Source organism: Poecilia reticulata, chromosome 6, assembly GCF_904066995.2.
Source record: "Poecilia reticulata chromosome 6, P_reticulata-male-v2, whole genome shotgun sequence".
Classification (NCBI taxonomy): Eukaryota; Metazoa; Chordata; class Actinopteri; order Cyprinodontiformes; family Poeciliidae; genus Poecilia; species Poecilia reticulata.
Window position 1 is genome coordinate 30,797,496 of NC_088835.1, and position 16,116 is coordinate 30,813,611.

General features: G+C 40.9%; 1 protein-coding gene across 3 annotated transcripts in view; it reads right to left on the bottom strand.

Moving 5' to 3' along the window:
* The window catches only part of tspan9a (tetraspanin 9a), a 220,932-nt gene that overhangs the window by 27,193 nt on the left and 177,623 nt on the right, over positions 1-16,116 (bottom strand). For all 3 annotated transcript variants that reach the window (XM_081608386.1, XM_081608387.1, XM_008436527.3), the window contains 2 exons: positions 13,997-14,188; positions 7,581-7,655 (listed from right to left, as the gene is read on the bottom strand). In XM_081608386.1, coding sequence (XP_081464512.1) covers positions 7,581-7,655; positions 13,997-14,188 — 267 coding nt within the window. The remainder of the gene's footprint in view (positions 1-7,580; positions 7,656-13,996; positions 14,189-16,116) is intronic.

Here is a 16,116-nt window from a genome sequence, read left to right on the forward strand (position 1 = left end):
GACAGTTTACACACTCAGCTGTCAGAGCAGCGTTATCATTCACGGTCATATGCTCCAATATGCTCCCCAGTCAGATTCACCTTCTTCTGGGACTTTCACAGCCAGTCGAAACTTCATGTCAGGATTTGCCTCTGGCAGCTGAAATAGTATGTGCCAAGAGATCCACCAAGAACCACGAATAGTAAAGATGAACTCACGCTGCTCAAAAACAAGATGTTAATGAGCTAAAGAATACGTCAGTCAGGAGTTTTACACTAAGTTTCACATTTACTTTCACTTCCACAGTGAGACAATTAAAGGTGCTCTGCATGAAAATGAAGGTACAAGAAAATTACACTTAAAATAAGACATGCTAATAGCCTGAAGCTGTCTCTGGTTTAGGGAACTGATTGGACAGACAGACGACACAGGACGGCATCGCAATGCAAATATTTTCCCAATTATATTAGAAAGGTGAGAAACAAAGACTTTAATATGCTTTAACCATCCATTCTTTATTTTGGTTTGATCTGGTCTTTCTTAAATATTCAGTCATCTAGTCCAAAAACAGTTAGACAAAAAACATAAATGAGAGAAAATGCCATTTGGCTAAATGGTGAAACCCACAGAGAGTTGTTGCCTTGCAGCAGGAAGGTTCTGGGTTCGATTCCCGGCCCCGGTCTTTCTGCATGGAGTCTCCATGTTCTCCCTGTGCATGGTGGGTTTTCTCCAGGTACTCCGGTTTCCTCCCACAGTCCAAAAACATGACTGTCAGGTTAATTGGCCTCTCCAAATTGCCCCTAGGTGAGTGTGGTTGTGTGTCCTGTGTGTCTCTGTGTTGCCCTGCGACAGACTGGCAACCTGTCCAGGGTGACCCCGCCTCTCGCCCGGTATGCCAGCTGGAGATGGGCACCAGCACCTCCTGACCCCGATGAGGGACAAGGGTGTAAGAAAATGGATGGATGGATGAAACCCACAGACTGAACTCTGCTGCTAAACACATAAATGCAGTTTACTTGCTGTGGCTCCACTTAAAGGGAGATAAACAGGCTTAACATTATAAGGTCTATTGCCAGGAAGCATCTCTACAATAAAAAATAATCAACAGAACACAACCTGCATTATATTTTGTGAAAAGCTTGTTATTTTTGCAGCTGTGGTAGTAATAATTGCTTTTTTTGCTTTTTAATAAAAGTGAATTCAATAATCATACGCTCTTTTTTCATCCTTGTGTAAACAGAAGCACCATTTAGCCAATATTTTTATTCAAGGTATCCTGCTGTGAAAATTTCATACCAGCTCAAGCCAAGAATATTACTTTCATTTCTGAACAATTATGTTTTTTCTGTAACGGAGGATTGGTTATTTGTTTTGCTTTGATGCAAACAAATGTAGTTACATTGGGAAGATATCTGGTCATGCTTGAGCAAAACTGTAATGAGGCCTTTACTCTGTATCCTCGTAGAATAAATTAAAAGTGCAAGACTTCTCATCACAACCATTTGCTGTTTTCCAGCCGAAGAGGCTCCATAAATCATCCCATGGGGTAAAACATGGTGTTGACGCCTATTCTTTGCAATAAAGGCCAGATTGTTTTAGTCACTCTATTTAAACTGATTAAATTAAATTGGTTGTAGTCAAAGCAGAAATACTCCCACTGCTTCCTGCATGAAAGTAAAACACAGTTTTGCCTCACAGAAGAATTGGAGGCTTATCTGCTGAACACATTTTTAGGGTTAAATTAAGCAAATGATATTCTATGCATGATATTTTAACCATAATTAGTTACTTTGAACCCTTCTGGAACATAATCCGCCTCCTTTCCATCTTTTCCATGATCATTACCGAATCACAGGGCTTCAACTGCCAGCTTCTCTGGAAACAAAGACACCAACTACGTCTCCTTCTTGATCTCACTCCACAGAGCCGGACAAAACTTTAACATCCTGAAAGTCTAATAAATGATGTGGAGGCAAACAGCTTCAGAGGTTACCAGCAGCACATCATTAAACATGACTCTTATTTCCTTCCGTTGCTCTGGAAACCCGCGCTGCCTCAGGCCAAGACACAGGCAGGTAAACGGACCCTCATCGTCTGGAATTGGTCTGGCAAAGTAACCCACTGAAAATGACTGAACGGTGTCCCGCCTTCACAGACGGGAACGTACAGGGAGATATGGGAGGTGCGTGCTCTGTCTGAATGTTGCCACACTTAGCCGTGTTACAATCACCACCTTTTGCATCTAGAGCCGGAGTCTGAAACTTTTAGATGCATCACTGCTCCATCACACCTGAACTAAACAGCTAAATTACCTCCTCAGGTTCCTCAGGATCCTGCCAATGAGCCATTTATTTTATCCATGTGTGTTAGAGGAGGTGTGGATCTAAGGGTGCATTCACACCAGCCCTGTTTAGTCTGTTTTAATTGAGCTCTAGTCCGTTTTCTAAAAAGTCAGCTCCATTTGGGTGTCAGGTTCTGGGCTTTTCTTCTAAGAAAAGGGTCTCTCCCCTCCGGCTCCCCGTTGGGGAGTGGCCTGGAGTGGAGCTGCACGCCTGAAGCTCATTGGATCATCATTCAAGAGAGGATTTAAGGAGCTACCAGACCTCTCCTCTCCGCCGGATGATTATTCCTTCACGGTAGTCTCTGGCTCGCTAAGCCTTCTACAGAAACGCTAGCATTATTGTGACTTTCTCGAGAAAACCTCCGCCTGTTGTCAGCCCTCCTCACTTGTTCCCCGTCTTTCATTTCCAGGAATCGGTCAACTTCCATTGGTGAATCTGCCTGCAGCTCTCAGAACCTCACCGCCCTGCCCGCTCCAGCCCACTGTTCGTCCCCCCCCCATCGGAAAGCCTTCCAAGAAGACGTAAGCTGATCACACCCGTTTACCCATCAAACCTTTGTCCACCTCTGGCCAAATTAACCTGTTCTCTCTGCTTCCAGGCGAGACGCAGACCTTTACCTACGGATCACCTGCAAAACATTGTGATAGTTTTTTTCTAATAAACAGTTACTCACCAGTAGTCTCCGGGCCTGATTCTGCATGTGAGTTAGAAGTCTTCCATCAATCATGACATTGGGAAGGTGAAAAACAAAAAGGCGAACTCTGATTCACCTACAAACCTTGGCCTTGGTTTGGTTGAAGTGAACTCTGGAGCGATTCAAATACATATGTGAACGCCAAGCGGAACAGAAACCAAACTAATGAATCTAAACCATCAAATAAAATCTCTGGCTTTATGTTTGGCCTGCTTTTTCTGCTGGAAGGTGAACCTCCATCTCAGTCTCAGGTCTCCTGCAAACTCTGATCATCTGATCATCTCCCCTGTCCCTGTGGGAGAACATTGTCCCCACAGCATCATACTGCAACCACCGTGTTTCATAGGTGGGGCAGAATATGCAGGATGATGCTTAGTGTCACTTTTCCTCCACGCATGACTTTTTGCTTGTGATTTCAGCCTCATCAGACCAGTTCACCTTCCTGCACATGTTTGCTGTGAACCTGCATCATTTGATGCAGACTCATTTCTTCAGAGCTTGGAGTGTTGCTCTAAACCGAACCCTGCTGGGTTCCTTAGTCTCCATGATGCTTGTTGTTCTCTAGTGAACCTCTGAGACCAGAAACGGAAGAGGTGCATTTAGATTCAGATTAAATCAAACTAATTTTGACTTTATTTCCAACTTAGGTGACTTTTGAAGGTGTCAGTAATTCCACTGGCTGCTGTATGAAACTCTTTCACACCATACAGGTTCATCCTTCATGACTGAAGCTCCTTCTATGGTAAATTAAAGGTTTTGACATCTTATTTCACTCATTCTGTCACCTCCATCTGCACACTCACCTACTGCCCCCCCCGGCCTGCCGTCTGGCTGCGTATCGTGGCTCGCTCTCATTCCGACCTAATAAACCTTCTGCAGGGTTCGGCTGGGCGTGTTGGGCGACGAAGGCGCAATGAGGTCACAGCGTTCAAGACGGATGGCTGTAATCTGGTTTGTGGTCCAGCCATCTGCTGCAGTCAGCTGCTTGCTAACTGCAAGCCCGGCCTTTATTTTACTACGCGCCTCTACACGACATTTAATCAGGAAGCTTAACATCTCAGGGCTGCGGAGGGAAAAAAAGCAGGACACACACATACCTGCAGGCACAACTGCTGGGCTGAGGAAGATGAACAAGAATTTCTCCATTAGGGGGGAAGAAAGTCGCCTCTAACACTGGAATAAACAGGTGGAACTGTGAGCGAACGACCAGCTAAACGAAGGCTTTCAGAAGAACATCTCCCAGCTTTTTGGTGCGTTCTCCACATGTGTTTGACAGCTTGTCACACAAGGAGGATTGAAGTTCACACGAGGCGTCACTCATGACTTTCACATGGCCTATTTAAAAGATAAATGTTGTGTCTTGCAGGTTGATTTATGTTTAAAAGCTGCCAACAACTGTATGTCTTCCAGACTTGTTAATAAATGCCTTGTGATTAGAGGATCAAATAGGAGAAGTGAATTAGAGATTCCTCTGATCACAGCCTGCAGCGCCGGATGCCGAGAGCCTCACACAGCATATGTAATCTCACTTAAGATGAGGAAATTGAGGAGCGAAAAAGACAAAAAAAAGCAATTTCTTGTTGCTGGATGTGATGTACAGCGTTTGTCCTTCATCTGATCTCGACTTCCAGTTGGTCTGTAACTCTTGATCCCCTCGACTTTGCAGGCGTGTTGTTTAGAAGCCAGCTGAAAATTCCCATAATTAGCTTTAATAGCTTCACTTACCGATGACATTTGAAGACCAATAAAGGAAACAGATTTGTTCCCGATCCACGTTATCGCAGCTTCACATCCCATTAGGTCTAAACTCACTGTAATTTTGCGAGATGGGACGAACATGAATCGTTATGGGGGATTTACTGGAACATGTGTGGATCAGAGAGTTCTCCCAGAGCAACATCCAATCCTTTATTAATGCAAACTCATTTCATTTCTCATTTGGAAAAAAAAATCCTCAGCCCTGCTTCGCTATCTTTTTCTGACTTCACAGGTGACGGGAGCGCAAAAGAGGCTCTCCATTTAAATTCCCCTGGAGGGATCATGATTTCTTCTTTTTTTTTTTCCTTCTCCATGAAAACTTAAGCCAGAAATATTTTGCTGATAAGGCATCAAACATATTTACTCCTGGCTTGGCATGCCTGTGAGAGCTGATCCAAATCTGAGAACTGATGGGCTGCTAAATGAATTCCTTTATCTGCTTGAGAGTTTAAGTTTGAGCAATAACCTTAGAACAAAGACGGAAAATTAGCTGACGTCCCGAGGGTTGAAAGTAGGAGAGAAAAAACACACGTCTATCAACAAACTGTCCTTGAAAACACACAGAAGTGGTAAGTGCTTGTCCTGAGAAAGACAAGTTGTCATCGCAGAGAAGAAACACTTGTGGATAATATAGTCTGGTAATATCTGCAGCCTGAAATAACTCCATCTGTTGTCGCCCCAGACGTTCACCTGACTTCACCTGCTGAGGTCATGGGAAACGCAGCGGGCTGATTACACAGAGCCAACTGGTGCGGTTTGGTACCCTGACCTTTGACTGCTGGGCTAACGTTAGCATGAAGACATTCCAGCTCCTGCTGCAGAAAATACTAAATATACAAGGAAAGGAGGGGAGGGGGCTCTGACCCTGGAAGACAACTGGGAAACTCTTATTACTTTAAGACACTGACATGCCAAGGCTGACATTTTCATACATCAACAGCTGAGAGTGGAGTGGAGTTATTTTCAATAGGTAACATATGATATGTTAGGCTGAAAAGTATTTTCATTATTTATATAGCCGACAATGGCTCTAAAATTGTCAACACTCCTGTTAAGTTTCCAGGTTTTGTGATATGAAAAAGAGAGTGCAATAAATCACTGAAACTTTTTCAATCTTTGCTTTATTCTATTCAGCTCAACTATAAAAAAGAAAAATAAGTCTACAGGAAACGAAGGAAAAGTTGCAATAACCTCTCACTGCATACGTGTGCATTGCCTTTAATATCCAGTTTTCTTCAGTAGGAAACTGTCAGGATCCCACAACCCGACTGATACTGGATCACAAAAACTCTTCTCATCTCTCAGACTGAGAGAAAATCTCTTATCCACAGTCAGATTCGGGACGCAGGGTGGATCAAAACGTCAATGAATGAAATAATGCTTTTATTCTGTAAATAAAGTTCAATGTTTGGAAGGTTATCAGAACTTTGTTGTGAATCTGAGCTCATGTTGAGGTTCTAATGAGGCCCAATCATCTGACCTCATTAAATAAATACACAAAAAGCTTCTGATGAGGAAATGTAACCCAAAACATGATGCAGCCCCCACCGTGCTTCACTGTGGCAATCATTTGGTGATGTTTAGCGTCGTTACTGTGCCAAAATGCTTGGAAATGGGGCTCAAATATTTGAGCTTGCCAGATATATACTTTGGAAGAAAGCCCATTTAACCCAACAGGACAGAAGTCTGGAAAAAAAAACTGCTGCTGTTCCTCCCTGATCAGTTTTAGGGATTTTTGCAGGTTTTGGAACATTTTGTCATTCAATCTTTGGTGACTGTCTTTATTATATAAAAATGTGTTTATAAACATGCTCTGGATTGTTTTTTACTTTACTCCTGACTGTTGCCTTTGTACAGACAAATTATTTAAACTTTTGTAACTTTCCTGCTAGCTTGGACTTCAGCTAAATAATTAAAATGGGAAATAACAGAAACATTGTTCTAGGAAAGCAAAATTTTACTTCTGGTTATTTGGATTGAGTGTAGCTGATGGCAGGTTTGAACTGAGGAAGTGGAGTCAAAAAGATAGATTTAGATTAATTTGTTTGCCCCAGTAAACAATAGAGAAAAAGAGGAAAAGTCTTAAAGACTTACACAACAAACTTGATTCAAGTCCAACTTTCTCAGGCTGTTTAGAATAAACTTTAGCAAGAAAAACAACAATAACAACAAAAACCTAAAAGAAAAACCAGCTGCATTGTTTCTACCAGAGCTTGGCGTTCAGAGGAGCGTGGTTCAGACTGCTATGCTCAGGTACCTGTTGTTTAATAATGTATTCCCTTTCTGTTAGCTTTAGCGTTGAACATGCAGGGCCATCCTCCACCCAGTGAACCGATCAGAACCTATTTGTTTCTGCTGTCGTGCTCAGACCTGCTGCTGGCAGGACGTGAGTCCAGCTGGAGGCTCACAGACAAAACTGAGGAATGAAGCTGCATCTCACTGCTGTCTGTAGCTTCTGACTTCAGGTAAGCAGCTACAATAACATCACCAATTTTAGCAGACATGACTGATGATTTTACTATCAAAATCAAAACTTTTTATTTTCTCTAGAAAAGGAACACTTAGTGCTTTAATGGTGGCCGCATTAAAAGCTTCTGATGAATCACATTTCATTTGTGCAGAGTCATTTTGTTTTCTGACAGCTAAAGCTGGAATTAATATAAATTAAAGCTGCTTTAATTATAATTTAGCTCCAGTGAAAATCAGAAGAGGAGAGAATTAAATATGCATGAATAAACTGAACAAGTTGAGGTAAAACAAAGTATGCATAGCATGGTGGACGGCACACTAAAGCAGAGCAAACTCACCTTATCAGAGTACACAAAGAAGAGGGTGAGGATGATCAGCTCTGCCAGAAGAATGATCAGCAGTACGATGAAGAACTGTTGGACAAACAGAAAAAGTATTTTTCAGCAGCTGCTCTGAAAAAATCAATGATTAAAGTTATGCTCTGACATTTTACAAACACATGTTGTCAAACAGAAGATGAAAACAGATGGCGTCCTGCAGCTTGAGATAAAAATATATTCCAATAATAAGAAACACAAGTGTCTGAAATTTAATTTCTCACAGAAATTACAGACAGAAAGTCAAGGTGGAAGGAAGTTAACCATAATAATGTCTGAAAGGTGTAATAATGTTAGAATTTATATACACACATGCAATATTTTACATAACTTTCAGCTTGGAGGAAGACATAAAAAACACATAAAGATGCATAGAAAGCTGAATTAATTATTAAAAATGAGCCACAGAAGCTCGGAGTAACTCTGTCAGAGTAAGAAGAAATGCCTTTCTGTCACAGAAGACATAATAATGTTTCAGGACTTTACAAAGTATGCATGAATCAAAACCTCCTCAGCTGCACATATTCAAAAGAAAAAGAGTTTATAACCTCAGAGAACAATTGTAGAAAAAGCCTCCAGCAAGATCCGTTGTTAGGCAACAAAGTTTCATCTGAGCAGCGAATCGATGCAAAAGTTAGCAACAAATTCAAAGAACTGAAAATACCAGGAAGGTTAAAATACAATAAAAACAGTGACATCAATAGGTACACATTGTGAAGAAGGACTATTTTGTTTTTACTGTTTGAATTTTTTAAATAAATCAGAGCAGCTGGTTTATCAATCTCAGAGTCTGAGATTGTTTATTGCTTTTGCTATCTTTATTAAATTTAGTTCACATTTAAATAATTTTATTTCCATTCCTAAATAAATAAACACAGACTGCATCTACAGGTTTTAGTTGAAGCTGTTACCTTTTCTTCATATATACACTGCAGTCCTGAAATGTTTCAGAGGATAGAAAACCAGATTTTAAGTATTTGGAGCCCGTCTCCATGCCACCATGTTGCATCCCTCGCTGTGAGACAACAGCAGAAATCCCCCCCAGCGTGAAGAACATGTGTAAAGAGAAACTGTCGAGAAATTGTAGCCCAACCAATTGTCATATTCTGCAGAGCAGTCTTAGTTTATTCATAAAAAACAGCTTGAACAAAAAGTCATGAATAAAAGCTGCTTGATTTCTTTAACAATGTCGACTGTAAATGTTTCTTGAAAGTAGAAAGTTATATTTTTTAAGAAGAGAAAAAACGGTGGATTGAAACCAACCCTCCAGTGAAAACCTGATCTCGCCCTTGGAAAATTTCACCAAAATGTGCGAAGCCAAGACACGGTGAAGGGTGTGTCCAAGAGGGTGGACGAACTTTGTTGCTATATTTGGTGGAATTTCAGATCCTAAGCAACTTAAAAAAAACAAAACAAACAACTAGTGACGTTTTTTTGGTGTCGTTGAAGACTTATGGCGATCTGCAGCAACGCTGCAACTCTGCTGTTGTAAGCTCCTCCCACTTCCTGCAGCAAACTGCCGGCAGTCACAGCAGACACATTCCACTCTCTGTCCATGTTGCCAAAAAGATCACACATTTACAAAGCTGATAATGCATTCAATAAATGATCATTACGTCAACTCCTGACTCACCACCAGGGGGCGTGTCTGAGTGAGAATGTGGGGCTGAGCGAGTTGTTTGTAACCAACAGGAAAATTCAACTGCAGGCCGCACTAACAAGACTTTAGGTAAAATATAGCAGAACTTCACAAATTTACATGAAAATGTCAAAATTCACACAGAAACATAAAAACAACTCTCTGACTAACCCGTTTACAGTTTATTAGCAATTAAAAATGGTTGATTTGGGATTTAGTTCCACTTTAATATTAAACTCTTGTGAAGTTTTGCCTCTCCGTTGATACCCTGCGTCTTCCTTGATGCTGCCTCAGCTCAATATTTACAACCTTTTCTGCACAGCATGGGATGAAGCAAACCCAGATCCCTAAAAAACCTAATTAATTCAAAGCTCATTGGGGAGAGGAGGGGGGAACCATTTCTTATTCCATGGCCCACATAAAACGCTTTCAGCAGCCTTTTGTTGTTAGCATCTGCTTTGCAGGTTTTTGAACCGATGTTGCTTTTCCAGTCAGCTACCGACTACAGCTGACTGTTTTCTACATTTTACATCTTTCTGATATCTTTGTGTTTTCATGTGTACTTTTATTTTCTTAGTAAGCAGTTCCTGACATTCTAAAAAGAAAGAACCTCAGAAAATACTGCAGAGGATGTCGGAGCTTTGAATGCGCTGAAATCCAAAGAGAGATGTTGTCAAGGTAAACGCTCGGTTCTGTCCGCCCCCTGAGATCCAAACCTGCACTGATCTTTGAACGACATGACACCATCAGCCCCAATAACAACTCCCATAAGCCCCTGGGTGCAAAAAAAAAAAAAAAAGAAACAACCCCGACTCTCAGACAGCACTTCTTCCATAAAAAAGCTCAGCATGGCTTGATATGCAAAGCCATCCCTCAGTGATGTGGCAGACGATGTTCCCTACCTGACATTTTGCCTAATAAGAAACATCAGGACTTTTAAATGTAATATTTTGCATTAAACCATTTTATTATTCACAGCCTCCAACCTGCCTCCTCGCTGCCTGCACTTTGCTCTCCTCCACTTCACAGTTGTCAGCCAGGTGAAGGAAGCCACGTCTAGCACCCAGGATTTGGAAAAGCTTTGGACTGATGCAAGAGCTTCAAGGGTTTGAGTCGTTTGTGATGTTAAGTAGTCAGAGGCCTAACTTTACCTCTCATTTAAACTTTCTGGACATGAAAGTTTTCTTTTTCTTTGCAAATCCACTTCAACTGAACAAACTTCCATCATTAACTGCTTCAGATACAACACTTACAAAATCATAGCCAAACAGAGCAAAGCCAAGCCAAACTAGGTTTTATAATGAATAATAGAACATTTTAATTATTTAACTCATTAATATTAAGTGCTTTTCAGAGTGCTATGCCCATATGGTACAATCATTTGCTGACACACTTCACAAAGCTTCCTATTGAGGGAGAGTCGACTTACTGTACCGACTCGCTCAGTCGTCATTATTCTGGTTTAGCTGCTTTCTGCTTTTCCTGAACCCAAAACAGTTTTAAAATGGACGACATGGCTCACCGCCCAGGGTGCCATAGAATCAGGGGATGGCACAAGCCCTACTTGTGGACAAATAAAAGTTATGTCAGTTTTTTCCTATAAAAAAAATGTAATGCAGAATTATTCATACCCCGTGGCAGATGTAGATTTCTTTTTGTCAATGAGGCTGGTACGTTGCAAAATATGGCAAAATGATGTAAATGGAGCACTAATTAAAAAATATTATAATTACACTTTCTTTTAAATGGCATGTCAAAGATTATTAACACCCTTCTCCTCAGTAACTGGTGGAAAAGACTTTTGGCAGTAAAGAAATCAAACTCGTCCTTTTTTATTGACCGGCTTGTTGCATGTTTTACTGCAGTGGACGTCACTGAAAAGATAAAACCTGCAAATACTTCAGACCTTCTCTAAAAATGTTAATCCCTGCTTATTTCAATAGTTTAAACACCAAATATACCTTAACATGCATCAATGCACACAATGGAGACCATCTAAACACAACCACAGACGCCGAGACAAATCAAGTCTGGACTGAATACTCTACTGTCTTTCTTACCCTTGGGCATTCAGCCAATCAGCACCAAGGAAAATGAATGGTGCTCATGGATTGGCTGCTTTGAAAATATCATCCAATAGAGTTTATCTGCGTATTTCAGCTTCACAAGCTGTGTTTTCTTTGACAATTGTATTTATGTTCCACAGAAAAATCGTCAAATACTGAAGTGCGAACAGGTGGAAGGTCCACAGAGTTTTCCTTTGGAGATGAGCTCCAACTTTTAGAGGTTTGAAAGCCTCCTTGCCATGACCCTAATCTTTATCTCGCTCCACAGACTCTATCAAATCCAAGTGAGGACCTTGGCTTTGGCTTTGTCACTCCAAAACATTAATACTCCTGGTCACAAGAAACATGTCTTATTAAAAGATTACTTTAAATGTGCAGTAAATCTGCCGCAGGTATGAATATTTTGCTGCTGTGTTAAAAAGGCACAAGAATCAGCTGTAATTGAAAAGCTGAAGTGCCAAGACAAATAAAGTCTGAACTGAATAATTTAACACAGAACAGATTTTCTGCAAAGCTCAATTTGAGATTTATAAAACCTTTATTGCAGTTGTGAAAGAGCATTTTCCTTTGGCTAAAGATGAGATGTGCAAGTGAAGTACAGTTCTTCTGCTGGTGGGAATTATTTCCCAAAAACCTTTTAGGTTTTTAAAAAAATAAAAACGGTGATTACTTTTTGAAGAAAAAAATGTTCAAAGTTATTTCTTGCTCCATTCTTGGAAACCAGACCAGGCCACAGGTGGAACTGACACCAGGTCATCGTTTTCTGAAGAACACGGCTCGGTTGTCATTCCCTGCCTTCCTCAGTCTACTCACTTATCTTCCTTCAGTGGTTGTGTGTCATATTTCTGTCCTGTTTGGTTGGTGTAATCTTGTCTTTATTCTCTGCCATGTTCGGTGTGTCAGCCTGTTTCCCGCCTGGCAGCCTCCAGTTTCTATAATAGATTATTTCCTTTTCTGCGCTCGCCCCACAGGAACCTCGCCTTCATTTGGGTTTCCAGTTTTAAACCAGCACACGACATGAGCTGCGACCAAAGGGAAGCAAACGACATGTAAGCGTGTTCATTTTCAGACAGAGTGAATCCCGCAGCTCCGTTCCAGGATTTTATTCTTCCACCGTACTGAGAATGAAAACATCCTGAACCTCCACTGGATGTTTCTGCCTCTAAATTAATCATAGCACATTTAATGACTTCTACACATCCACATTAACTTTCTAAAATAAAAAGCATTATTTCACAAATCAGGCATAACATTATGACCACCTAGCTAATTATGTTGCCCTGTACTTCATGTTTGCTCAGTTGGGTTAGGATCTGGGTTCACCTCAGCTCACTGTCAGTCTCCTGAACCAGTTTTGTTTTGTGGTAGGGATCGTTACCCTGCTGGAGTCGGCCAAAGTCATCAGGAAATGTCGTTCCCATCAAGTAGTGGTCTGCAACGTCCTTGCTGAGGATGGCAGGACCCAAAGTTCTCCATAAGAGGCTCCAACCACCTCAACTGCCTGCTTTTGATGTGGAGAAGCAGCAGCTCTGCTTGGAGTAGATCGTTGGATCGCTTGGCAAGACGTTTTCCTCCACATGCATCATGAGCCTTTCACTCATTCGCCGTTGTTCCTTGCTTGGACCAGTTTGATCGCAGACTGGGAACTCACCACAAGGCCTGCAGTTCTGGAGATACTCTGATCCCAGATGTCCAGGTGTTTCAATTCATCCTTCATCGGTCTCAAATCCTGATTACTTCCCATCTTCAAACGACTAAATGTTCCATTGCTGCCTAACAAATCCCAGCTGCCAACATGAGTTGTGTTAAACAGATAATTACTATATTTTACGTCACATGTCAGGATTCATCATGTCATGTCTGATCTGTTGTTATTCCTCCATGTTCTGTAAGTGACAGTATAAAGAGATCTGCCAAACAAATTAAAGTTGTCAGCAGGAAACTGAATTATGTGTCTATATAAACACATTTGCACTTATAATGAGTTGCTGCCATTAGATTAGCACAAGAACTAATCTTGTCAGAATGTCCAGCTGGGTTGTTTGTGATTTATTTAAACGATTAATTTTTGCTTGTTTGGTGTTTTAACCTGATAAAAAACACGGAGTCCAGTTTAAACACTGATCTATGAAGGTCCACCAGCCAAAAAACTGACATTTCCCATTTTAACGAGACAGCCTTTATCTGTTGGTGTTTTTCAACAGTAACGTCCAAATTATTTGGTGCAAATGCTGCAAATGGAAAGATAAAAACCAGACATCCTGTGCATATATCTTGATACTTTTCATAAATCCAAAATTTTCTCTTGTAAACGAAGAAACAAAAATATTTTTCAAACTAATCCAGACTTTGTGGCTATATGTATCATGATAATCAGCAGTATTGTAACATAATATTCAAAATCTCTGACTCACACACAAAGTATGTATTATTCATAACTACTTAAAACATGAATAAACCGTAACTTCATTGGTTTCCAAGCTTTTCAACAGTTCGGATTAGTTTATTCAGCATAATTTTCAGGGGAAATCTTTAAGAAAAACATGTACGTTTATACTAAAACAAATATAAATCGAAGAGTTTGTTGGTCTTGTTGACTGCATTTGTTATATATGGCAGGTAAATATTAATGGAAAAAATATAAAGTTTGAATATACAGAGATTGAACTTACGCTTAAAAGCAGGCACTTGTTCTCCTTAATGGCACCCAGGCAACCAAGAAAGCCCGTCACCATGACGATTGCGCCAACGGCAATGACCATGTTGGCAGCCGACAGAGACGGGAATGAAGGTGAGAAGGTGGCGAAGCTGCCCTGTGACACAGAGAGCCAGATGCCCACGCCAAGCAGCCCACAGCCACACAACTGCAAAGCAGAAGACAACAGATGAGAGGGTGAGAAACGGACAAGTTGGAGTCTTTTCAGGCATAATTTTAAAACATTTCCAGCTCTTCTGGAACCGTAGCTCCTCAAGCAACTACGGTTACCTTTGAATTGAAAGGGAAAAAAAAGTACAGCTCAAGTTTCCGGGTCCTTCCAGCTGTCAGGGACCCAAACAGTTACTAAACACGGCCAGAAAAACCAACTAGGATTATGTTAATTACAGCGGCGATAAGCCAATAACAGCTCTGGGAGAGATTAGGGCAAAAAAATTGGACTTGAGCAGCAGAGTTTTTGATTATGTGAGCAGATTACAATAAATCCAGAACAAACAGATATGTAATTAGTCCCAGATCCACGGCGGACATCTTCCAGGCTTTCTGAAGCCACCTGCAGAGGATCTGAACTTTAACAAGAAGAGGCAGCTCCCTAATCTCACTCCAGCAGATTCCTGCTGATGTGTGTGGCGACGGCAAAGTGAACGTTATCGCAACATGGAGTGTTTCAGGAAGGCTTTGATTTGCGGATGTGCTGGTCTATTTATTCAGAGATAACGTCACACGGCTTTGGAAAATATAGAGAGTGAGAGAAATGGGGGAAGTTGTAGGTGACATCCAACAAAAAGAACAAACAAAGACAGATTGTCATATTTTTTGTAGTTGGAAAAGATATAGGAATTATATTCAATAAGCTCTAATTGATGTTTGCAAACATGCATGGCTGGGATCATTGAGTTTGAAACAATTTCTGGACTGCTTGGTTCTGTGACATCCTCAGTAAATATCCACTTTGATTTAAAACAGGATTGAACAGAATTATTGCGAGACCGATTAGCTCCAGCTCTCCTTACCGTCAGGCGACGATGTGCAAAAGTAACTTTGAGCTTTAACTGCAAGAGTCAGGAAATGGTGCGAGATGCCTGAGGTCTAATGAGTCCTACAGGATATGGGCCACACATCCCCATCTCAAATGTCAGATGAGTTCAGTCTGACTGCTGCTGAACTTTGACCTTTGAGCTGCTCTGGTTTGACTTCACACAGGCTGATGTGAAGACAAAGACCTGGTGCGTGGAGAACAGCGCTCTCAGGAAGATGATATGCCTGCCCTTGCAGAGAACAGGCAATGAATCAATTAAAAAGAAAAGGCGGAAAGAGCAGCGCAGAGTAATGCATCAAGACTGATAAGAGCTCTGCTTGAGTCCGCTAAAATTAACCAGCTGAGTGGGTTGTCCTGTAAAAAGCCTGCTCAGAATGTCTTCTGTCAAGGTTGAAGGAAACGCAGGCTGCAAAAGATCCCTGATTTTCAGACTTGAGGGAGCGATTAAGTTTCCTCATCGTAACAACGCAGAGTTTTTAAAAGCACCTTAAAAGTACAATTGGATCTATAAATAATCCAATTTTAATTGATGAAATAAGCAACATTTTTAATTCAAAACCCTTTTTGCAACTAAATTATGGAATAAACAGACATATGAGCTCAAAACAAAGTTATTTATTGTTTTCGATCAATTATTCAGGATCTCCAACCATCAGATTGGTGCAAAGTGCAAAGCTGACATTAACTCATGTTTAGCTTTGAGATGCTATTTTAGGCTTGATGATAGGCTAACTCCTTTTAGCACAACCTCAACACAACAACAGCCTTTTCCAGAGTCCAATCAGATTTATTCTGAAGTGCAAATGAAACCCCAGCAGGCCGAGAGAAACTGCGTTTCTGTCGCCTGTGTGTCAGATTTACAGACATATCCAAAACACATGAACATGTTAAAAAATGTAGTGTTAAAATTTAAGAAGTTCAAATTAAAATTTCAGACTGAAAAAATATGTGACAGCCAACACAAAAAGAGAAAAGTGGGGAAAGAAAAATTTGAAATCCAAATTCACCCAATCATTGCAGTCCAACCACGTAAAAAA